General features: G+C 37.8%; 1 protein-coding gene across 3 annotated transcripts; it reads right to left on the bottom strand.

Annotated features, from left to right (window-relative positions):
• Positions 1-1,839: 1,839 nt before the first annotated feature.
• On the bottom strand, positions 1,840-24,346 carry nt5c2b (5'-nucleotidase, cytosolic IIb). Of its 3 annotated transcripts, XM_060861050.1 has the most exons (19): positions 24,188-24,344; positions 22,688-22,750; positions 21,763-21,892; positions 17,271-17,344; positions 12,762-12,879; positions 12,536-12,631; positions 12,269-12,360; positions 11,275-11,332; positions 10,584-10,677; positions 10,365-10,418; positions 10,184-10,267; positions 9,604-9,645; positions 9,261-9,368; positions 8,925-8,991; positions 8,023-8,193; positions 7,890-7,941; positions 7,623-7,683; positions 6,472-6,648; positions 1,840-5,548 (listed from the first exon to the last, which is right to left on the bottom strand). In XM_060861050.1, the coding sequence occupies exons 3-19, from the start codon at positions 21,873-21,875 to the stop codon at positions 5,321-5,323; spliced, it is 1,689 nt and encodes a 562-aa protein (XP_060717033.1). In that variant the 5' UTR covers positions 21,876-21,892; positions 22,688-22,750; positions 24,188-24,344; the 3' UTR covers positions 1,840-5,320. The 3 variants fall into 3 exon arrangements, with proteins under 3 accessions (XP_060717033.1, XP_060717034.1, XP_060717035.1); XM_060861051.1 differs by lacking the exon at positions 22,688-22,750 and having other exon boundaries at positions 24,188-24,346; XM_060861052.1 differs by lacking the exons at positions 12,269-12,360; positions 12,536-12,631; positions 12,762-12,879; ... (2 more) ...; positions 22,688-22,750; positions 24,188-24,344 and adding an exon at positions 10,781-10,822 and having other exon boundaries at positions 10,584-10,679; positions 11,275-11,329.
• Positions 24,347-25,466: the final 1,120 nt, after the last annotated feature.

Raw genomic sequence — 25,466 nt, 5'->3', positions numbered from 1 at the left:
AAAAAAAAAAAAAAAAGTGAAGTGAAGTGAAAAATATTGGTATATACATTAGATTTGTTTTTTTTTTTTTTTAACATTTTTGTTTAACATTGTTTAACACTGTTTAACATTTTTGACTGTTTTTTTTCTCTAACCGTTTTGTTGTTTAACTTTTTGTTTATTTGTTTTTAGTCCATTTTTTATAATTTAATTACAAGTGCCTTTTTGACCATTTTTGGGCAAAAATGTTTGGTAGTCGAAATTTTGGACTGTCCAGATTCTGTTCTCGTAGAAACTGCTAACCGCGGCTGTCGACAGTGATTATTAGTTATTAGATTATTAGTATCAGTGATTTTTAGCAATCGTAGCCTTCCTTTCAGCTTTAAGTCTGGCCATTCTGCTCTGAAAATCTATAGTCTCTCATAAACAAGTCAAGTCAAGTCAAGACAAGAAGCTTTTATTGTCATTTCAACCATATATAGCTGTTGCAGTACACAGTGGAATAAGACAATGTTTCTCCAGGATTGTGGTGCTACACAAAACAAAGACAGGGCTAAGGACTTAGTAAGTTAGTCCTAGCCACATATAGTGCAACTGCAACCTGGTGCAAACAGTGCAGGACAAGACAAAAAAGACAGACAAGACAGTGTGGGACAAAAGACAAAAAATGACAAGACAATACACAAAAGACAATAAACGGAAACAGCGCCGACCAGTGTAGATACTGTATGTTCAGACAATATTACGTGTGCAGAAATACTGGAATGAACACGGTGTTATATCACCAGTTACCTGAGATATTGTACAGGTTTGTGCAAAACAGCAAACAATCAACTGAAATGTCAGACAGAATGTGCAAATAGCAAAAAGTGTGCAAAAAACAGCATGTAAACAGATTGATGGATATATATTGGAAGTGTGTGCATTTAGTGTAGGTCTGTGCAGTCCACAATAATGTGTTTCAAACGACAGAACTTACCACTAATCTCTAGAGCACTCATGAAGTTGTAAAAAATATACAACATGAGTAGGTTTCAAGATTATTTGAGTTTCCAACTCGTAATTCCGAACCTTCAAATTCAAATTTATTTGTTTAGCGCTTTAGACAAAGGATGTTGTTTCAAAGCAGCTTTACAGAACATAAGAAACACTCTCTCAATCACTTTCTACCGCTTATCCGAACTACCTCGGGTCACGGGGAGCCTGTGCCTATCTCAGGCGTCATCGGGCATCAAGGCAGGATACACCCTGGACGGAGTGCCAACCCATCGCAGGGCACACACACACTCTCATTCACTCATCCAATCACACACTACGGACAATTTTCCAGAGATGCCAATCAACCTACCATGCATGTCTTTGGACCGGGGGAGGAAACCGGAGTACCCGGAGGAAACCCCCAAGGCACGGGGAGAACATGCAAACTCCACACACCCAAGGCAGAGGCGGGACTCGAACCCCCAACCCTGGAGATGTGAGGCGAACGTGCTAACCACTAAGCCACCGTGGCCCCCTACATAAGAAACATAATACAAGTTTAATATCAAAGTTCCAAATTAATATTAGACATATTTAAATGTGGTTGTATTTATCCCTAATGATCAATACTGAGGTGAGGAAAACTACCTTAGATGGAAGAGGAAAAAACCTTCAGAGGAACCAGACTCAAAAGGGAACCTCATCTTCATTTAGGTGGCACTGAAGGGTGTAATTATAAACTGTTATAAACACCAGAGAGCGTTATTATGAATAATGTCTTGTCATGTGCAACTTCCGAGTGGAAACTTGTATTTCTATGATAAATCCAGTAGCACAGGAAGGCAGCATTACGTACTAATAAAATACCAGGACAGACAGACGTTATGTCAGATGATCTTTATTTCACATTTCAGTGCAGCCTCCCTAAACGTACAAGCTGAACAGAGACATACAAGAGAAACGAACACTAGGAATCATAACACAGCAAACCTTCTCCCCGCACCTTGCACTTTACACAGCAGCTTTTTGTTTTGTCTACATGTTTCTACTCAACACTGTGAAAATAAATCGACAAGGAGGAATCTGTAATGGTAGGTACATATGCATACAGGACAGTTCCTGTCCTTCCAAAATGCCTCAAAATGAATGCAGGTTTCTATAATCGACAGAAAGAAAAAAAAACACAAAAAGAGCAAAAGTACAGTATGTATTATCACGTTATACATATCTGTAAACAATGCATGAGAAACAGTCTGCAACATTGGTATAAAGGCACACATGGATACTGTGCCGTTCTCAAATATCCCCAAGTTCTTCATATTTTCCCTTTCAAAGTTAAATGTTTTTGTTTTTTTATAAGGAACCTCTGAGGCGACACTGTGGTTATTTTTAATAGGGTGCGGCCATAATGTATTGAGGCCATGAGTTAGCTGACTTCAAAAAATGTCACTTAATACGTGACTTCGGGCTAATTTTTTTAGCGGAAATGCGTGTAAAATAAAATGCATCAATTTATGTGGTCGCACCTTAATAAACAACAACCAGCATGTCACCTGAGTGATTCTATAGACTTTACTCTGTACAAAGCCTGCAACAAAACTGCTGTAACATCGCTCACGTTACCCAATGATACACGGCACAAAATACTGCCTTTTAATAATCATCAAAATAGTCTAAACAGTGTTCTGGCGCAAATGCTACAAGGTTTTCTCGGGATGGTGTCTGTGTTTTCTGTCGATTTTTTTTTTTTTTTTTTTTTGTGTGTGCAAAACTTTTACCTTCGTCGGAAATACATGATGACATCCGGTTTCGAGTTCGTACGGCTTACTGTGGATTATGTGGATTTCCAGTTTTAAAACAAGACAGTAAAATAATCTGCATATGAAGTTCGCATAGTTAGACCTGAAACTAATTAGCATTATAGGCTAATTAGTCTAACCTAATTAGCCTTATCTTTAGAAAGTAATACCTGCCCCCCCCTTCATTTTCAGCGACTGCCTCTAAACTACGACTATTTAAAAAAAACAATAATAATAAAATAATAATAATAATAATAATAATAATAATAATAATAAAAACCATGTACATTAACAACAGACTGTAAATACAGTAATCTGTACGTTGTGCTGGATAAAAATGTAGCTTTATCTTATCAAGTGTTAAACAGCTTGTTTGAATCGGTGTCATTTACATGTTAGAAATGCTTTGGAACAAAAACTGTTTGACCAAAATACTGACAAAAGTTTAATAAGCCCTGATTAGCTCTATAACGTAAACCGAGGGCTGTTATCTTGTGTCTTGATAGTGAGCATGTGAGTTTTTTTTTGGTCTACTTACTCCTGTAAGAGACAATTAGACTCAATTCACAGCTCTGTTCAGCAATTGAATCATTTCCCTTCTATCAAATATAATATTCATTCATTCATTCAAAAAAAAAAAAAAAACTACAAATCTACTGTATCTATTGCTTCCAGTTTAACTCTACAGCAGAGGCACCAACATTGCATATCTATTCTGGTTTCTTTTATTTATATACAGTGGTTGCCAGTGGTTTTATCACTGTTTAATCATGTAAGTCAATCATCTAACTAGACCCCAGGCATCGAGCAAGATGGTGGACGATAAGGTTACTTTTTTCAGATGTGTCAAACAGCAGGAATAAATAATTCAGCTCCTTCTTTTTTTACCGACCAAACAGATCAGTTCTGCCTGCTAGTTTTCTATTGACTGGCAAGAGAATGTACAAAGTGCACCAAGATAAAAAAAAAAAATTAAAACGACATATTAAAAAAGCTATTATGTCTCTCGTATCACATCGACTAAGAGTCAAAACCAGTAAATGCACCAGTTTCACTGTAAATATTGGCACCTCTGCTATAGGGACCTTGCTGTGTTGAGAATATCACTGGTCAGAGTGCTCTTAATGTTATTGGTCCTCTGGAGGTAAACTCTCCATTGATATCATACGCTAAACTTAACTACTCAAACTGCAATCTGCCAAGCTAAATGCTCTCGAAATCTGATGCTCATATATATTTTATATATCCAATATATTTTATTTCTGGACACTCTCTACTCACACCAGCTATAAAGTACACTATTTACAAGAGGATTATTTTATTTATTTTTCTATGTTGTCTTTTTTTTTTTGCATATCAAGGTCACTTTTATGCACAGCGTGGCAAATGGTATGGCTAAAAATGTCTGTTAGCATCATGGCACTGGAAAGATTAAAATTTTGGTAGGTTATCTCCATGAACGTAGATGTCGAGTATAAAAATATGACGATACTTTGAAGTGTTTTTGTGTGAATGAGAAAAGCTTGCTTTGCTGCATAGCACTATACTTGGCAACTTGATATCACTGCCATTAAAAAGAAACAACAAACAAAAAAAACAACGACATCTAACTAACCATATGTGGTTTGCCTGGCACGGCGGTTGCCAAGTAACAGGGGCACTTGTGTAAGTGGCATTCTTTCGTAGCCGTCACTTTGGCCGTCACGGCGTGCTGCAGCCCCCCTCTGGACTTCATTTACATTCCCATCATGAGCAGCTCTCTAATAAGAGGCACATCGTGCCAAAACACATGCTTTGCTCTTCCCCCTAAGTCCTGTATGAGGCAGCGTTTAGCCAAAATCTGCTGTACAGACAAATGATGTTCAAATGAAACAAAGGCTTGTGTTAAAAAAAAAAAAAGAAAAAGAAAAGAAAAATATTAAAACATGAGCCGAGAAACAGCATGAACCCAGTGGGGTTGCTTTTCTAACTATAGACAGTCATTAGGTGTAAAACAATCAGATTAAACATGATGCATTTCCAGCTAAATTACAGCGTGATGCATAATGAGTATCATGTTAGATATACAGATGCTTAGACAATTCAGTAATAACAGGCTGGAAATGAACTAACATGAAGCATAGCTGCTTGTGTGGTCATTTTATATATGACTGACCTTTAAAAATGAGTTGTGCATCTCCTGTAAACTCATTATTATACACGTCTTATATCAGCCTGAGTTTCTGTAGCTTACCGTAACTGACACATGTGCTTCGCTGTTTTGTCTTCTAACTATGTTGTTAACTGTAAAACTCTGCAAAAAAAAATAAAAAAAATAACTGAAAACAGGTCAACAGAGACCTTTTCTAAGATTCTTCAGCCAAACCTAACTTTGATATATAAACCGTTTTAGCTTGACTCTCACATGCTACACGTCATATAGTTAGAAAAAAATCTATATACTTAAACTTAAAGCTAAGATTCCTCTTTGTCTTAAAATCCCTTACTATTGTTCCCTTTACTAAAGTTAAACTTTTCCCTTTGGGAAATGAAGAAAAGTTCAGGCCTGACTAAATGAGAGACGTCTATTCCTCCTCTTCCTCCTCGTCGTCGTCTTCGTCGTGGCAGTGTGTGATCTCCTGTGGAGCCTGGGGGAATAGTTTAGGGGGTTTGATTTCGCTCAGGGAGCGTGTCAGCTGGCTGCGTTTGCAGTCTATTTCCTTGCAGTCGACGCAGTGACGGTTGCGTGTGGCCAAAGGCGACTCTGTGTCGGCGTCCACGTGCGTGTGCTCCACCGTCGACTCGTGGGGCATCTGGGAAAATAAAAAAACAAGCAAAAGAATATTTTCGGCATCAGTAAGTCATGCTTATGCAGCAGATAAGAAATAAAATGTCCACTGACAATCCTGCACAAGCCCACGAATATATTATAATAATAACAATAACAATAGATATACTAACATAACATGGCTAATAATAATAACATAGCAATAAACTATTCTTTATATTAATAGAAATTGCATAGAAAGTCAGTCAGTAAGTAAATCAGTATGTCAGTCCGTACATCAGTCAGTAGTCAGTCAGTATGTCATCAAAGGTGTCAGGGAATAAGTTAGTAAGTCAGTAATTCAGGCAGTATGTAAATCTGTAAGTGAGTAATTCAGTAAGTTAGCTTGTTAGTTAGTTAGTCATTAATTCAGTCCGTATGTAAATCAGTAAGTCGGTAAGTAAATCAGTAAGTCGGTAAGTAAATCAGTAAGTCAGTAAGTAAATCAGTAAGTCAGTAAGTAAATCAGTAAGTAAATCAGTAAGTCAGTAAGTAAAATAGTAGTTATATCAGTCAGTATGTAAATCTGTAAGTCAGTAATTGAGTATGTATACAAGTCAGTAAGTAAGTCAGTAAGACAGTCAGTATGCCAGTAGGTTTCCAGCAGAATGTAAATGTATTCGGTACATTTAATATTGCTTACCTAACACAATGTAACAGAAATACCACACAGTGATTTTAAAATTCTTGCTAGTGAACCTCTGTGTATCAGCAAAGCAGTCGAACTGTCACACTGATAGCTTTACAGATGACTGTTTTTATACAACATACAATCACTAAAAACATCCATTTTACTCCTTTTAATCCTTGATACTAAATAATAGTTATTCTGTGATTGTCAAAATGACTTACATACTTTCATATCATAACAGGCCATAAAGATGTTTTGTGTGTGTGTGTTTCTCTCACCAGTATGTGTGCAGCTCTGAACAGGTAACTGAATGGGTAGTACAGCAGGTTGATGAAGGAAGCAGCGTACAGGTCGGCGTAGCGCATCACCTGCGAGGCAAACAGGGTCTGGCGAGAGCCACTGCGGAACAGACTACCCATCATGCCGTAGCACATGTCCATGTCGTGGGTCACTTTCTAGAGGGCAACAAGAGAGTCCTATATCATTCTCTTTATATACTCTTCATAAGGTGTTGATTCATTTTCTATAACCGCAGCTCAGAGGCTCATTCGAACATGTTACCATGAACAGTATGTTTAACTTTGCCTTGTCTGGACACTGGAGTCTCCTTCTGACAAAGTCTTCAGTACAAAAAACTTTGAAGTTTCTCATTTTATGCCTTATTAATGTCAAACATGGGAAAAAAAAGACATTGTGGGAACGACTGTATGATGTAATTCACTTGTTTCATGGACGTTCCACAGCCATAAATGTAAAGTAACTGTAAACGGATAAAAAGTGTCATTCATTATAAATAAATGTTATCATTGGCAAATTGCGGTGGTATAAAAGAAATAAAACAAGTCCTGGTACAGGAAAATAATTCAGTAATATCCAGTGTGACTTGATTGTTACATATATAGTTAAGTGCAAAAGTTTGTACACCCTCCGGATAAAATGAAGACGTTTCATTCATAGCAATTTTGAAGAAAGAAAAAAAAAGATTCTTAGGGTTTGGTGCTTTTGGTTATGCAAAAAAAATAAACATATAGTATATCTATCAGTTTATACACACCTGCTCATATTAGAGTTAGAACAAAAATATATCTTGTTGTTACTAGAAAACATCTGAGGTAAAAAGGTATTTGTCTCACAACAAAACAAGACAGTTTCTAATAATAACAAGATGCTGGTGGGGATTTTTTTTCTTGACTGCAAGGTTGCACTTCTGGACACATTGGTTATAACACCAGATTTCTGACGCTAACCTTTTCAGATCAGGAAGAGGGTCATGGAAAAACTAAGACTTGGTGTTAAGCTTTTTTCCTAATTTTGTTGTATTTAGGAATAGGACTGTTGTGAAGTGTTTGTCAATAAACAGATTTACATCTTTTTTTTATACTGCAACCATAGAGGAATCAATGGTAGGAGTGTCTATGCATGTTTGTACCTTCACTCGCCTCTGGATGGCACTAATGTCCGGTCTCTCGTTGCTGCTGCTGTCCAGATGCCTGAGAATAAGAAAAACGGAGAGAAAAAGAGAGTGTGTGAGAGAGAGAGAGAGAGAGAGAGAGAGAGAGAGAGAGAGATGTAGGTCATGTTGGAGGGGCATTTTGAGAAAGAGGAAATTGAGTAAGACTGACCCCTTTGACTAGTGCAAAGTTCACACACACACAGGGAGGACACTTGGATATTCAAAGGTGTACAATGAACTCACTTGTACAGCTCTGCCAAAAAAATGTCCAGACCCTGGAGTTCTTCAAACAACGCTGTGAAAGACAAACACAGTGACAACCATGAGCACCGCACAAGAGTCACGTTTTTTGATCTTAGTTAAACAAAGGACTCACAGCTCTTGTCGGTCCAGACATGCAACTCCTGGGCGAGTTCGGGGATTACCAGGAACGTCCTCCAACCTTGGCGCTTTTTGGATTTCAAAATATCTCCAAAGATGTGGTCCCCAATGTAGAGGATGTCTTTCCCTTTAGCACCTAACAGGTCACACAGGATGTCTGAGGAACCTATATACCAAAGACAATGAGAGGATGTCATCAACAACAACAACAACAACAACAACAACAACAAAACACAATAAAAACTGCTGCTATTGAAAGTAATCAATAATCAATCAACCTGACCCAGGTCAGAATTACGGTTACCACTCAGAAGCGGTTATTGTGAATGTTCGTGTTGAATGTTTGTTAAACCAGTTAAACTCTCACCAGCCTTCTTTATTTTCTCTAAGACAAAAATGCAGTTTGACATATTACCAAGAAACCACAAAGCTTTCCTGTGTTGACACGACTTCCGAAAATAGTCAATAAACATCTCCACACAGAAAATTTCAACAGTCACACACTGGTCCATTTACAGTATACGGAGCGTCCGCTAGTCTGTAACTTACAAGTTCCTGCCTTTTTTTTTTTCCTTCAATAAACGATCTTATGTTTGTCCCTTTTTTGTCCCTCTTTATTACTAGTAGTTTTGACTGATGAAATTTTATAGCTGCCCTTTGACTAAAATGATCTGTATGCCATGAATTGAGATTAAATGTGACAGTAGACAGAGATTAGGATGATTAGGTCTCTGCACACCTTAATGAAATCATGATCCATTTATTTAAGCGTGCTTACACAAGATCAGGCCAGTTGAGCTCCACGACTGGAGCTGGACACACCAGACGCAGTGAGTATGTGGTATGTGTGTGAAGAGTGAGCACAACTTATGTGTTGCAGGTGTGTGTGTGTTTCACCTCCAGAGTAGACTATGCCATGCTGCAGAGGGCCGGTATATGTTCCGATCTTGAGTCTCCCGGTGGTCTACAACAGAGCACATTTATCAGCTTCCCTTTCAGTTCCGTTATTCTACACAGCATTCATCTGCTATTTTTACATTTTTTTATGTGATGGCAAAATAGGAACACTCTGTGAGTCCTCGCATGGACCTGCAGGTTTGTTCTGTACTCAGAGTACTTAGAAAAATCTCAGCCATGTGCTGCCTGACCAATAGCCAGTTAACCAGAGAATAGCCGGAGAATCTGTGCTTTCCAGCAGAGCAAAATGTTCCTGAAAGCATATGTGTAACTCACCGTATCGACCTGTCTCAGCACAGTTCCCTCGCCAAAGAACAGTGGTTTCCGTGCGTCTACCAGGATCAGATCGAAGTAAGACTGCCACGGGCGATGCGGAAGGCCTTGCTACAAGCAGGACACACGATTCAATTCAGCAGTGAATGTTAATTAGGTTTCAGTCCATTTTTGCTTCACACTTCTTCTGATACGTAACTTCCTTAAATCCAAAATCTAAATGCCTCTTGTTCCAGTTTAGTCAATAAAGCTGTTTTTGAAACCAATTAAAATACTAATAGTGTCAGTATTACTGTTTGTACTGATTCATGATTAAACAAATAGGGGTGTGAAATAAAACGCTCACCTTTGGACCGTAAGGGAAATCAAACAGGTAGGTCATAATTTTCTGCAAGTAAATACATATTAATACATTTAGTAATTTTATTTGTATTTAATGAGAAAAAGCAGTAGCTAAAGCTCTAAAGTTAACTATTTAACATGCTGTGGTGGATGTGGAATGTGGAAACGGGTTGTTGGATTCACAGGTTACTTCATACTAGCTTCAATTTGTCATGTCAACTTCAATTCACCTCCAAATTCCCAGAACACACTGCAGCCTACAAATATGGCTGCCTCAAACTACAATCCCCAACGTCTTCTTCAGCTCTGGAGGCACGTCTACAGAGGTTTCTACTCCCTCCTTCCAAACTTAATTGTTTTAGGTTGTAAAGTGTGGAACTAAAGAACTTATGCACAACAATTGTCTGCGCTTTACTAGGTCGCCCCTGATTTACATAGAATTAAATTAGAACAGAATGTCGTGTCACTTTGTCATCGAAATTGTTTCCTTCTTTTTTGTAGTGGTTAAAATGTGAATTCTTCCTCGTGTTTACATAGGTGTGTGTAAGTCTGTTAAGACAGCTGGGCACTGTCTGTAAACTCACATCTGTGTATTTGTAGTCACTGTTGGTGGCCAGGAACACTTTGCTGACTTCGTTCATGCGGCTGAGCAGCAGAGGCAGCTTGGGCTTTAGACGAGATTCACAGAGAGAAATGACTCACACCAAACATCTCAGTATGAAACCAAAGCCAAACAGGGAGAACACAGAAGCAGGGCACACTTACATCTTTCACCACGTATTTCTCCAGATTTTCCACTGTTTTCTCCTTCAGAGTTCCCTATGGACACAAGGACCCTGTTTCAGATTATATTAAAATACACGAATATGCCTTCAGGCAGTCCATCATCCTAGAAAGGTAAAAACTCCATCTCGCACTTCTTGCCTTTTGAAAATATATGGATTACAATAATGCGCTCTGTTCAGACCTCAAGTGTCCTGGTACCTTAAAGTGGACCCAGTCGACGGCGTCTCGCACGTCCTGGAACATGCTCTTGAAAGACATGAAGAGGTCTCCGTCTTTGAAGCCCGTCTCACAGCTAGAGAATTTGAAAAAGGGACAAAAGGCTAAAGGCTCTGCAACCGGGTACTCAATACACACTATCGACAGTCAGACATGGTTTAAATGGGACAGTCTTCCCTTGTTTGAGGTCGTTCCGAGCCAAACAGGAAAGCCCTCTCCCCCTAAAAGGACCAACAATTGTTTCAGAGGACATGCATCCATACCAGAACAAATCACACACTCAATTACGTCTGTATAGGCTTAAGGCTATACACCAGAGTGTTTATAAGTATTATCAAACAAATGAATTAATCAATTAATGACTATATGTATTTTATTTGTGTCCATCAAAAAATGATTTTCTCTATAAGATACATGCAAAAAGATTAGTTAATATCCATGACTTTTTCAGTGATGGCATGCATGTACACAGTTCAGTGTGCTACAACTGTGTCGATGGTAAATAAACATGCGGTAAACCGATTTTCGCCACACTATCGTTTGCTTATCGGCCTTGCGTGTGTGCTGATAAGCCTCTCACAGTGTGTGTGAGAGAGATACTGCCTCAGTTGATATGCGGACGCAGTGTCCAAGGTGAGCGTGTGACGGCAGGCACAATCGGTGAAATTCTCACCTTGAGTACCGGTCGCAGGTTGAGAAGAAGTCGACGAGGCAGGCGTAGAGGTAGGTTTCTGCGTGGAGAAGAAAAAAAAAAACTGGCGAGTGAGAGAGAGAAAACGGAGAGCCATGTGATTGAAGTTATTGGGCTTAAAACAATAACTCCTTGTCTTTATGTTATTGTACCTGTTACTCTGATTCAGAGTGAAACTGAAACGGTTTGTTTTTATAATTAAACAAGCCTAAAAAAATTTTTAAATGCCCTTGGGGTGTGTACTATACTGTTAAATCTGTACTCGTAAATCTCTCATTCATTGCTCAGGAACAAGGAGATGATTCATACATCATGAAAGCCAACCAAGCATGGAGAACACAGAGCTGGTACTTAGCACTACAGTAACTAGTAAAAACTGTTTGTTTAGTGTGTGCGGTATTTTTTGGTTCTTTGGACCATGGATCATATTTCTCCCACACTTATCTGTTCTTTGGCTCAGTTTACCAGCTCACTCTGAAATTCTGAAATTCTGATACAAACCAAAAAACTCTGAGCCAAAGCCATCCCTCAACTATATAATTTTGAATGACCGTGAACTGTAAAAGTGCTTGTAAAAAATCCACGTATTGTAGGAGTTGTTGCATAGCAGAGAGGAGACAATGAGGTGGTGGGTGCAGAACTTTATAGGATGTTATCTAGAAAAATGGTGGAGATCCAGATGTGGTATTTCACCTTTACTTCAGTTAACTTAGGTATATTTGATTCAATTCCTTATTTGATTCAGAGTTGAACCGCTTCCTGATTACAATCGGCATGCTCTGATCCGCACCCGAATTCGATTGCTTTGGTCTCATCTGTCCAAACAAACAACCCAGCGATGGTACAAGCACCAGAGTTTGCTTAAAAAAAAACAAAAAAAAAAAACAGGCTTTTCTGTTAAACAGAAAGCATATAAATACCTGAACCTAAGCAGGTCCAGTCTAATGTTGACGGATGGCAGTTATTAAGCACCCACCTGGCAGATTGAAGAGAGTGTTAAGGATGTAGAAGCGTTCAGTGTCATCACGCTGGATGAATTTGTTGGAGTAGAGCTCTCGAATGTCAGGTCTGGCATAAGGTAGAGGAAAAATAAGGAAACTTATTACTGGAAGCTCATGTTCATGGCTCATAGGAACAACTGAGGTCTTTAACCTCAGCCATATATATATATATATATTTAACCTCAGGATATATATATAATATATATAAAGAACAAAAAACAGACAAATAACCATAATCTTACCCACGCAGGAAGTTAAAGCCATGGACACACACCAGGATGTTTCCATAGGCATCCACCTTTAAGAGGTTGCCGTATAAAGTGTCAAAGACCAGACCTCTGGAGTAAAGAGGAAAATTATTTTTTTTAGTCAAGTCCATTGATGAGTTAGCTAATGTACTGATTAAAAATTTTTTTGCTAATCACAGCCACCGTCGTTGATCTAGTAACACTACTGAGACGCGCTTACCTGGTGGGGAAGGATCGATCGTATACAAAGCCGAGCAGTTCCTGTGGGTAGCCAATTGAAACCAGTCGCTCAACAGTCAGGTCAAAACCCAGGGACTCGTATTCTGGGGATTTGTACACTGAAACCAAATAAAAGCAATATGTTATGCCTCATTTATCACAGGAGAATTGACTATTCTGGAAAACACATATAACTGTATGTAAATTTACATATAATTGTTGATGAGGGTTTTTAAAATTTGACATACTGATTACGTTGTCAAATTAATTTAAACTTCATTTCATTGACATGAATGAAAGAGATCCAAACCTAGTCCATAAATTAATGCAAAGAACAGGCAATAGCCAATAGAACTTGCAGCCTACAAAAGCTGCGTTATTGGAAGATTAGTAGTCATTTTTGTTGTTTTCATTCTGTTGTGGATTCGCACTTTAGAGGATTCGCTTTTATCAACATACGCATGCTCCAGAGGCAAAGAGACTCATAAAAAAGACTGACACATTAAAACATAACCATGAAGTACTTTAAAGTTACTCCAAATCAAACTGGCTTGTTTTTGTTCAAACAAGTTTGTGACATCATAGTTTCAGGTATATGTCAGTGTGCAATAAGGGTGTATTAGTAACAATGATGTGCACATACTTTTATTTAACATTTTAAAGAGTACGCGATGAATCATGTTATTTTTGGCTTAGATTCCAGGCATAGTGGTGTAAGTAATATTTCCAGTTAGGATGCCTACCACACACATTCCACAGAGTTTAAAGAGCCAAAATTAAATCACACTGGCTGACAAAGATTATATTTGGTCCTCATTTTCAAAACCCAAGCTTTGTTACCAGAAATAAATCGGTAAGCGTGTTGGAACCTCACCAAGGACAGCATCTGAGATGAGTGTCCAACAGCATGAGGGACTGCATTCACAATGGCTTAGAGAACTCCCTGAATGTCCTGTGATCTCATTTGGATCGAAAGCAGATCCATTCACCCTTTCACATTTAAACCCATTTAAGGTCCAGAGCTTTCATGGATGGAGATCTTTGTAACATTTCAGAGAACAAACCAGCTGAGAATTTTGAGTCTAATCCATTATTTCGAGCCAAGACCAAAACACAAGGGAATAAAAAAAACAAAAACAAGGAAATAAACAAGGAATAAACATAGTCATCCATGGGCATCCATATATAGCCATTTTCTGTAGAAAAGAAATAGAAGGTTGCTGACCCTGCTTCAGGTCGTGAGATTGCAAGACAGACAAATCATTTGAAAAAAGCAGTTAGGAATGCCTCAAGGAGTAGTACTGGAGCCATTGGAAATCCTCATTTGCAAGACATGCAGCTGAGCAAGAATTCAGCTAATTCATGTCAGGGTTCAATTTAGCTATGACATGCCAAACAGGGTTGCATTTAAGAGCCATATCAAACATAATGGTATGTGATATACATTCATCCAAAGAATTTGGGACCTACAGCTCTGTAGTGTGGGCTGGGGGAAGGAAGGTAAACTCCTCTTGACAAGGCAGGTTGCCAGTTAAACTACAGAATCTGAAACTGAGGCCGGCTCCTTCTTTACAAACAGGAGTCCTACGTATCCCCAACCTTTCTCTTCATTCCCATTTAGTATCTCTTCATACGATCTATGCTCCTTCAAAAGACACCTATTTTTAGGCATTCTCTTGTCCAGTGCCTCAAGCTAACCACACTAGAAATTGTATGAAGAAGCCATTATTTGTCAGCTATACATTACTTGACAGTGAAATTCTTTACTTTGCATATCACAACTTGTTGAGTGCAGCGTGAGCCATGATACAGCACCCTTGGACTAGACATGGTTAATAACCTTTCTTCACTGCCTTTCTTGGGAGCAGAGTTGGGGTTGAACCCTGACTCAAAAACTTTAAAACATGGCTTCCAACGAGGATGGGATTCAAAACCCACACAGGCAAAGCACTATGGATTTGCAGTCCATTGACTTAACTGCTCAGAGATCTTGTTCTTCTTCGTAGCAATGAAGAATGCAAGAACAAACATTAATGAGATGTTGCAATTGACAAATACCGTCTTCATTCTTGGCTCCAATACTCGAGCTTGAACCCAAGTTCCATTTTGGGCTTGTTTGTGTATGGTGTCATCATGGGATGTTTGTTTTCACATCACTTCTGGGGTGCAAGCCATTTTTCCATAATGGAATACAGCAAGCATGTGTTTTTCTAATCAATGTTTCTATAACCACAGGATAATTTGTTTAATTTATGTTTCTAGACATTGCTCTTGAAGGATCTTGACGGACTCATGGGAAGCAAAGAAAAAGTCAAAATGCAAATGCCATTTTTTAATATTATGCATGCTACTATTACGCAACCACAAATAAAAGTATAGATAATGATAAATAATAATTAGCATTCCTCCAATTTTAAACCAAATTCCTTTGTATTTTCGGAATTGTGTCTTTGTTACCTGGCTTTTACACCAAGCAATTTTTGTGTTCCCTTTGTCGAACTGTTCTCAACTGTTTATAGTCTCTGTGAGTAACCTACATGCTCCAAAAACATTTTAAATAACTTACTTGTTTACAAAATCTGGCATGATGGTACAAACAGAAGCAACTTTGGGAACGGGCAGGAGTACTAATAGTGTCTACAGGAGGATGCGGGTTTGTGCAGGTAAGAAGTGGATTTGTTTTTTAGTCACCTATGTTATATGTTGTACTTCTTGGTAGAAAGCATTCCATTTTCTCAGCAGATCGCAACATGTCTGTGTGACACATTCAACTAATAAGAATAATGTTAACTGATGCCAGCCATGGGAAGGGATCACTTTCACATATACCATAAACTCTGCATGAGTTCACCTGAAATGAACCCCAGGTGAACAGCTTTCTCACTCAACCCATAAACACCAAACTGGTGCATCAAGGGTGCCAGACTCACACCCAGTAGATTCGAGATCCACCCTGTTCGAGGACAATTACAATTATAGTGATTATAGTAAAGGTGACATTGACTACTTAAAATATGAATTTTATATATAATATTTGACATGGGCTAGCACATAAAGCTCTTTTCAAATACAAGCAAGGACTCTCTCTGGCATGGTCTGGCCCCTTGGAATCTGTTATCTCCTCCTTTGGCAGATAATTATACCTCAAAAGCATCCGTGTATGTTGCCCAATAGGAATGTTGTCTAACGGCTAGTGCCAGTTTAACCGAAGAATGACATATACCCCATTAGTCAAAATCAACCTAAATCTGGTGCTACATATCTGTTAGTCTCATGCTGGAGAAAGGCTATAAAGTATATAGATTTTAAAGGTAAACTGTAGTTTGCTCATAAGCCTTACATTCATGGCAGTTTAAGTCAGTATAATTGCAACTATTACTGCATGATAAATGTAGATGTCACCAATTTAAAGTGATTTAGTGGCCCATCATGGTTCAGAGCTATCAACACTAGGCTGATGTATAGAATCCTGACCTTTGAACTTTTCCTTGGTTACAGAGGCCAATGATAGCCCTTAAACACATTCTGGAGGATGATTTGTCATACAGGCAACAAGTCAAGAGGACATATTAATCTAAGTTTAGAAAGTGAGACTGTTCGCATGTGGGATTTTAAGAGAAAAAAGGTTCTTGGGACAAGATTAGCCATGGCGTACACGGTTCTTCCTTCTACCGCTCATAGCCGTTCTGTAATGTTTGCAGTGGAAGTGATCTTTGAGAACTTGATGAGGTTTGTGGTCGCAGCGTTATTCCAGCACAAGACAACATGATAGCCCTTCATCTTGTAAACACTTTATGGAGAGCGATAAAGCTGAGGATGTCAACAGCCAAATGCCCGTGATATCTCCCTTGAGCCTACAATGCAGGCAGGCAGTCTGTGGAGAATGCAGGCCTATCAGTCCTGGCACGTCACAGAGCTGATCTGCTTTCCTAAAGCAAGCAGTCCAGATTTAGCAACTAGTAGTTGCCGTTAGTGGCAGAGTCACCGAGGTCAGAAAGCACAGGAAACTCAATGCATGTTTAAAATGTCAGTATTGAGTTCCTTGTTGACCAACATAAAATGAGGTAATACACAAGACGGATTAATTTGTCGATGACATATGTTATACCTTACTTCAGGACAGGAGTATTTTTTTCTCCAATGTTTTTTCTCCAGTAACAAACATGTTTTAAGGATTTTAAGGATAAAATTTAAACATAGTACACAATGAGACGTTTGTGTTTTCTTTCTAAGTTCCTGAACACCAATGATGAACATTTAAATATATCCTATGGGGTGTTTGCTCTGAGTTTCAGAGAATCTGTGCTGTTGGCTATTTTTAAGGTGAAGAAAGTTGCTTCATCCCAGCAACACGTTTTAAAAAACAAATCAGAGCTGCAAAGAATAGTGGTCCGCTCACAGTTTAACAAGAAGCAGCTCGCACTGATTACACACCAGTAAGCCTCCGACATGCAGCAAAATCTAAATGTAAATGATGTGTTAAATTTCTTGGTTGCAAACATTTTCTTACCTGCTAAAGTGTAATCCATGTCAAAACCAAAGCATTTGATCTTCTCCATTGCCAAACTTCTGTTCACAAATACTCTGAAACAAATCAGTAAAACAAGAATACCTTAGCACACTGAATAGTAGGAAAACTTTTAAGGCTGCAAAATACAAGTGGCAACATTTTTAGACAAATATTATTTACGCATGAAAAAGAGCTCCGGATGCCAAAGAGGATGTCTTTTCCCACGGTTTTCTCTCAGTTCCCAGCTTTTGATGTTGCTGAGCCAAATCCGGAATAAAGCACTGTTTGGAAAAGACAAGATTTCCAGATTCCCCTGACCAGCATACAGAATCTGTTCTAAGAAACAGCTAAGGCTATCTGGGTATTAAATAAAAAAAAACAATGCAACTGTGTTTTCCAGACTGAGTCTGATTTCAAATAAACCTGTCGTGCTTGAGCTGATGCTATCTGTTGAAGCTAAATGAAAAATCTAAACCAATTTAACCATTTATTTTGGAAATTTGTAGCCGTGCAAAAAAGGCAGGGAATAAATGCGTCCAGAAGACTGAAGTGGTACTCGTTTCAACCGCATTAAGCAGAAAAGCATCTCAAAGCACACACCCCCCCTAAACAGGCTACAACAGCAGAAAACCTGATCAGCTTAACTCCTGTCAACAAAGAACAAGAATCTGTGAAAAAAAAACTAATTTTATAACACATATACATATGTAGATTTGAGTGTACCTCATAAAAGCACACTCTTGGACCCCCTCCATTGGCTCACTTTCATAGACAGGAAACGTGCAGCACATTTTAAGTGCAGATGTCATTACTACCGCAAAACAAACCGCTTGTCCAAACTGTCTGTCCACACTGTTAACAACAATAGCTGCTTTTTTTGCTTCCTTTGGCACTCAGTTTATCTAAAAACTATTGTGTCTGTTCTGCTGCATTCTCTGTTGTTGGGTCTTTGTTGGGTTAGAGGTTGTTTACTTTAACTCAAAGACATCTAGAACAGTCAAACGGGAGAGAAGAACTGTCTGATCCCACAGCAGAGGGCACTGCTGAAAGGGTTTGGCTGATAAACAAACACACCAGCAAGTATATTTAATTCCTTCTTTCTCAGAGTTCACTAGCCATATACTGTATAATTATCACATAATAACTGTAAAGCGGCGTTAGCCGAATTCACTCAGTTGGCTGTGAACATGGTTGGATGGATCTGCGCCGACATTACTGTATTGCGTCACATGGGTGACCTGAATGTACAAATACCAGGGTACAACGTAAGACAATCCAGATAAGAGAACCACCTTTGGACCTTAAACTGACAGTACAGCCACTAGGATCTGAACCAGAAGTATGTGACTCTAATGTTTTAACTTCCAACATTATCAGGTATAAAACAGGAAGATAACTCTTGGCATGGCTTTGCTGACTCATGGGTTTTTTTTTTTTACATATAAGAACAATAATTTACTAAAACAAGCACATCAATATTAAACCTGCGTTTTGAACTTCATTTGATTATTTTTCCAATCATAATCTCAGTTTAAATAATTCACTGCATAACAAGTGTCATGATTTTCCCCAGGAGACAGATGGACATGTGGACATGCTTTATTTTAAATGTTTCCAAAAAACCAAGTGACTAAGACAAGACATGACAAATCAAAACAAAGTCAGTACAATGCAATCATAACAGAAAAACGCATTATTGTACAAAATAACACAATGATTAGCAACAAGGGGGAAGAAATACAGAGCTTATATATAAAATAGTATTCTAATCAGGGAGAGGAAATGACTCCGAACACAGAATCTGGAGGGGAACTGTCCATGACAGGTAAAAGTTCACCTGAATCAAAAAACGCTTTTAAATATCTGAACATTTCCACTTCAACGACTGTTTGAACTGACTGCAATATGAAAGTTCTGAGGTCTTTCTTATTTCCATTTTGTTCAAATACTGAGTGACAAGTCAACAAGCTGTAAATGTAGACAGACAAGGACCTTGTCCAGTGGAATAAACATCCCAGGCGTTAAAGTGATAGCTCAGCTGGCTCTGCTGGGCTAATCTAAAATAGGATTGCACAATACCAATGGAATCTGAACAATTCCCACAGACTCCTTTTCTTCTACATACTTCTTTATCTTCAGTGCTGTTAAATTCTCGCATGTCTATGTCTTCTAGGTTGACGGTGTCCAGTTTAGACACAGGAGACTAGTTTTTCTGCCAGACTCTACTTCCTCTCTGTATTTTATCCAGTGTGGCTGGAGAACTCCTATAATTAAACATTTGGGTGTCTATTTTAGTGTTGAGAACGGAATTTGGTCCACCTCAAAACCGCATCCCTCGTTTTACTTTAAATTTACGATGTATCAAATGCAAAATGATTGATTTTGTGCCTAATCATTCATAAGAAAATTAAGAAAAAGAAAAAAGAACACAGCTGTAAAATATTTTACTAGAATTGTAAATTCAGCGTCCTTACCATGGGACTGACATTTAAAGAGACACAACGCGGCAAGCATCCAAACACCAAACTAGAGGCATGACCTGAAACTTCTATTTCAGAGACTGAAAGAATTTCCTTGGCTTTGAACAACTGACAACATTGCGCATGTGGTATGATAGTGTGTGAATGATCATGTCATCATTAACACCTACACAATTATGCACAGTATGTCATAAAAATCTAATAAAGCATCATCAATGAAATTGGAGAACAGGGTCTCTTGAATTGGAGTCATGCCATGCCTGCTATGTCCTTTGCATAAGATCCAACAATATAAATTCTTTCCATAGGCTTCAACCCTTTCATATGGAAAACTCTGGGGTGCTGCTGGAGGATTATTATGTATAGAGTCTAAAGTGGTGCTTAAGGGATATAACGATTGTAATAAAGGTCAGGATGGATGAATCAGAAATTCCTTAGCTAGCCCTACAGGATAGTAAAAGCTTCAATGTGCTGTCCATCGGATGTTCTGGTTGCTCATAAACCTAACTGACTGAACTCAAAGATTATATTGTACCACAGTGCAGTGGTTAATGAAAGTAGCCTGGATGTGAAATCAACTTGTCCTGGACATCTGATCTACAGACTGCTTGCTTAGAAGTCAATATTTGGTGACCAGCACCTTTTCAACCATATCACACCATTATGTAAAAATCTGAATGGATATAAATGTAAATATTGTTTCAAACCTAAAGATTGTGTGAGCCTTTTCTCTGGTTGTGTAGTGTATGATCGAAAACCAAAAGCTGCAGCATTTCTGCACCTTATAAAAAGCTCAATGTATCATCAAAACTCTATTTTGAATATTTTTGAAAATTTTCCCTGTTGACTTCTGAGCTGAGGCTTGGAAAGAATCCCACTTTGTGCAAAACCTGACAGAACTGGATTCACTTACTGGAATAAATCCAGATTTTAACAAGACTGGATTACAAAAACAACCGCTGGTGTTGCCCTACTAACAGAGCTCCTGAGGAATATAACTGCCGCCAAGGCTGATGCCACTAATGCTCTCCCAGCTTTGCCTATAATGCAGGATTCCACCATATATATATAATCCATCAAGCTAGGTTGAGCCAGATGTCACACAAATTAAAATAACTTTCCTATGAGCTTCACGTTTGTTTCGGATTACTAAACAACATGCTTTAAGATCGGCCACATAATAATAACATATTTATTACATTACATATTACATTTATTACATAACCCAAAGCCTATTACTTGGATAAAAAGGTCTACTATATGAAGAAATGTAAACATGTATGCAATATATTATTCCGATTTGAACTAATAACTAAAAATGTTTTCCATGCAGCTACTGGAGGACAAAAAAAACAGTATAACTGGAACACCATGTACCCCTATTCATGATCTATCAGTTCTGTGTACATCAGCATTTCTGCTGAACCACTGGACCTCAGCTTAGTGTTTCTCCTTGAGTTACATTAAATAATTTAACATTTTTTTAAATTAGATGGTGACTTCCACACTAACAAGTCATGCCTTTTAGGGAGGTAACAGGGACGCCCCATTTTATCCAGCATACTAGATCATTTTATTCAGGTAGGGCCAGGAGGAAAATATCAAATTAAAATGTTACACATTAAAAAACAATCATAATTATAAATTGACAGGAAGGAGCTTATTCCATGTCAGTATTTAATATTGATGTCTGTACTATATATGATAGATATTTTTTTCTCTGATATTATTAATAAATTCTAACAATAATAATAATAATAATAGTCATATTATAATGCTATTTTTTAATTTAAAAAATCCAACATTTAACAGAATATTGTAAATATAAGATTTGTGAGTTGATATTTTTGTGCAATGTTCATTTTTTTCTTATTAAAGTATTCAATTTCAATTACACTTGTATAAATAGGGTATAAAAAATTCAATTTCAATTACACAAAAGCATAAAGTACAACTAATCCAGCCATGTACACCTCTGGCTTCTTGTGATAAACTTTGTTCATCATGCGTACCTATGATATGCCTCGCGTCTGTATTTCTTCATTGCCAACCGGTCCATGTTCGCTGGGAGGTCTGCGTAATGCTGAAGGCGGTCGCTCCATGACGTAGTCACCTTTACATCCATTAGGCTCGAATTTTAATCTGGTATGAAACAAATAAAGACAGATGTTCTAGCTTGTGGAGGGAGACTGAAAAGAAGGCCGTTAACAGCCAATTTAGCAAAAGAAGTTGTTGGTTTTGAATCCACATTTAAACATGAATACATTACTGATGAAAGAAGGAATAAAGAAGTGCTGATTAATGTCCTGATCTAAATGATTTGAAATGGAAAATGTCAGGACATGCTGAAGCAGACCCGCTCTGGTCTAATCATCTCTTTAAGTAAAGTCAACCAGGCTGATTAGATTCAACCAAAATCTAATTATTTTCAGGTGAAACCCCATTCAGACCATGACCAGTGCTACAACTAGGTTCTCGTATTCATTTGTCTTGTACTGTAACTCTAAGCTACTTCATTGTATGAGTCTAAACTAATTAGTGCAAACTAATTTCATTAAATGAATACAACAAAGTGAATGCGTATAATCTAAAGGTAGGATGTCACCTGGTTCCACCACCATAGGGATGTCACCACATTTTAAGCAAAGTCTGCATTTCACAGGAAGTTTCTTCAGAAACTACTGACGCAAGTTGACTGGTGGGCATATTGTAACAGCTAAGCTAAGCACTTCTCTGACCCTGTAATGCATGAATGCTGACTTGTACAAACATGCTGGAGGCCTAAGGGCTAAAGGACAGAGATTTCTCTGAGCATGTGAACTGAGGAGACTGCAAGACAAGGCTGTCTGAAATGGACACTAAAGCCATGACATCATTTCACTCACGACAGAGCAAACCTATATATATTTTTAGATGAGTCGTCTTTTGCTTGCTTACAATTTTTTGAGCCCAGACTGGAACAATGGGGGAAAAAACAAATCCTCTTCTCCAAAAAATAGGCTGCAACAGAAAATAAATAGGTCAAAGAACGCCTGCTGGCAATGTTGCTGCTAGAAGTGGTACGCTCTTAGAAAATCGGGTTCTTCGCATATTTACGGCTACTTACCTGCTTAAAGTGTATCTCGCTCACAGAAAAACTGTGGCCATTCTTTGTCACTGAATGGTGGTTCACTCAAGCGTATCTAATTTGTACATTTAATGTATATTCTTCACCTAGTATCATCTGAAAGCTTAAATCTGTAATCTTATCCCGGGTCTAATTTACCTTCATCCTTAATTTCCAGCCAAGATACGTATTAAAGACACAAAAGATCCAATGGTAAAGGTACAGTTTAGTACCCTTTTTGTCTAAGGGATCATTTCCTAAGGAATAATCCATGATTATATGTTATTATATAACAATAACTGTAATATTTTGGTTTGAGTAAATAAAGTAAAGTAAAACTTATTTTTTTGTTCTTATTAAAACCACATTGTCTCCTGACTAGCAATATAATAATAATAATAATAATAATAATAAGAAGAAGAAGAAGAAGAAGAAGAAGAAGAAGAAGAATTAATAGTAAAGAACTTCAAAACTACATAGCTATAAATCAATAAATAGGAACAATCCAAATATACTTTTATGATAATAAATTATTAATAAATAAACACAATGTTTGTTCTTTATTAAAATCCATTTATTCTATATTTAGAAGTCTGGGAATGCACCGAAAATCAGAATATTTATCAGAGATTGTATATTATACAAAAAGTAGAAGATTTTGAGAAACCTTCATCCTGTGACAAATGTATAGACACACAAAGATCAACTATAAATCAACTTAAAATCAACTTCAATGTCGAGTCTTGATCATGTTTTTGTGTCCAGTTCCAGCAGCATATGTAACAGAAGTCAGATTCATGTCTAACCTGCAAAATAACTAAAGTCCCAGCCAGGAGATAAGACTACAGATAACCAGATATAGATAAAACGGTGCTTTTATTTAGGGTTTGAGATTTATCTATGGATTAAAGGTTAACAGGATTGAAGTTTTTAGCCCTAATGGACGGTTTAGTAATAGTAGCGTTAACAGCTGCAGAACAATGACATGCTTAGCTTAGCTTAGCTTTCAAGCTAGCTTTCAGGAATAGTTTATTCGTTGCAAACTTATCATTAGTCAAATGTTAAAGCTTGAATACTCTATAGGTAGAAATCCTAACAGGAGTGTTATATAAGTTCTGTACAGTTCTACTGGCCTACGGATAAACGTGCTAGCAGCTTTATGTTTATGTCAAACATCACATCAGAGACATGACTTTATTATTATTGTTGTTATTGTTATTTAAGGCGTAAACACACACACACACACACACACAAACAAACACACACACGGAAGCAAGTCGATAACTGTATCGGCTTAACTGTATGTAATCTAACTCGCCATTTTCACTCACCAACGTTTCAGTGAAGCAGAAAGAAGCAGCTGCGCAGGCTGGAGATCTGAGCATGCGCAATAGCGCACCAGCAGCAGTGAACCGGGAGAGAGGCACGAAATAACAGCGAGCAAGCGCGCGCAGCCTTGTGTACTCTGTCGCTTCTGTACAGTAAATATAACCGACTTCTCCTCCTCCTCCTCCTTCTCCTCCTCCTCCTCCTCCTCCTCTTTTTTACTTTCACAATAACAGACGAAAAGAGAGAGGAGGGGTGGAAATACCCGGCACTTATGGGCGGGGACTAGATCGCATCTGGGGGGGGGGCGTGGTTATGTATATGAGCCTTCAGAACACACCAATGACTGTAAAGGGGATTTTTACGTTTAGTGGAATAGGAAAATTAACATATTAGATTAACATATTAACAGATTAACATATTAGAACACATTTAAACATTATATAGATACATTATAATGTTATCTGTATTAGAGTGATCAATAAAAAACTAATTAGAAGAATAAAAATAGATTCAATTGTGGGCAACTGTGGGCGGTGATTAGATTATATTGCATTGGGGCGTGGCTAAATTGGGGCGTGGTTATATGTACCTTAGGCTAGACATGAATAATGATAAAATGAAGAAGTAGATTCTGGGCAATTGTGGGCGGGGATTAGATTACATCGGGGCGTGGTTATATGCACCTTAGGCAAGTCATGTATAATGATTAAATGAAAAAGTATTGAAACTGAAAAGAGTGTTTGTTGAGTTATTTAAGCGTCAAATCATCTTCATAAACGTAGAGTGAGTAATTAAATCAACAACTGAGGAAAGCGTGAAGACTTATAGAAGTGAAGGAAGTAAACACGTGACGTGACGTCAGGAAAAAGTTTTAATTTTACATTTATATTTAATAGAAAATAAAGTATATGATGTATTCAGGTGAGCTGTATGAATTACAAAGCATATAGATACATAGATATATGGTTTGGATTCGAGTTTAGATTCCATTTCATTGAATATTTATATATAAAAAAAACTTGTTGAAATGTAATTTTATTTTTAAATTCTATTATTTTATGTTTATCCTTTCTGTCATATCTCTCACAGCGACTTTAAAGACACAGACTCACCAAGAGCAACATTAATTGAAATGAGAGGGAAGGTCATACATTGACTTGATGGGCGTGGCTTTGACATTAGGGGTGTGGTCATATGTCAGGTCAAATTGCACACATTTTACGTTAAAATAATTACAAACTAATGACCCATGCCTAAAGTACCATACAAAAATAAATCATA

This window comes from Tachysurus vachellii, chromosome 24, assembly GCF_030014155.1.
Source record: "Tachysurus vachellii isolate PV-2020 chromosome 24, HZAU_Pvac_v1, whole genome shotgun sequence".
NCBI classification, from domain to species: Eukaryota; Metazoa; Chordata; class Actinopteri; order Siluriformes; family Bagridae; genus Tachysurus; species Tachysurus vachellii.
Note: the sequence above shows the minus strand (reverse complement) of the source record. Positions and strands in the feature narration are given on the sequence as shown.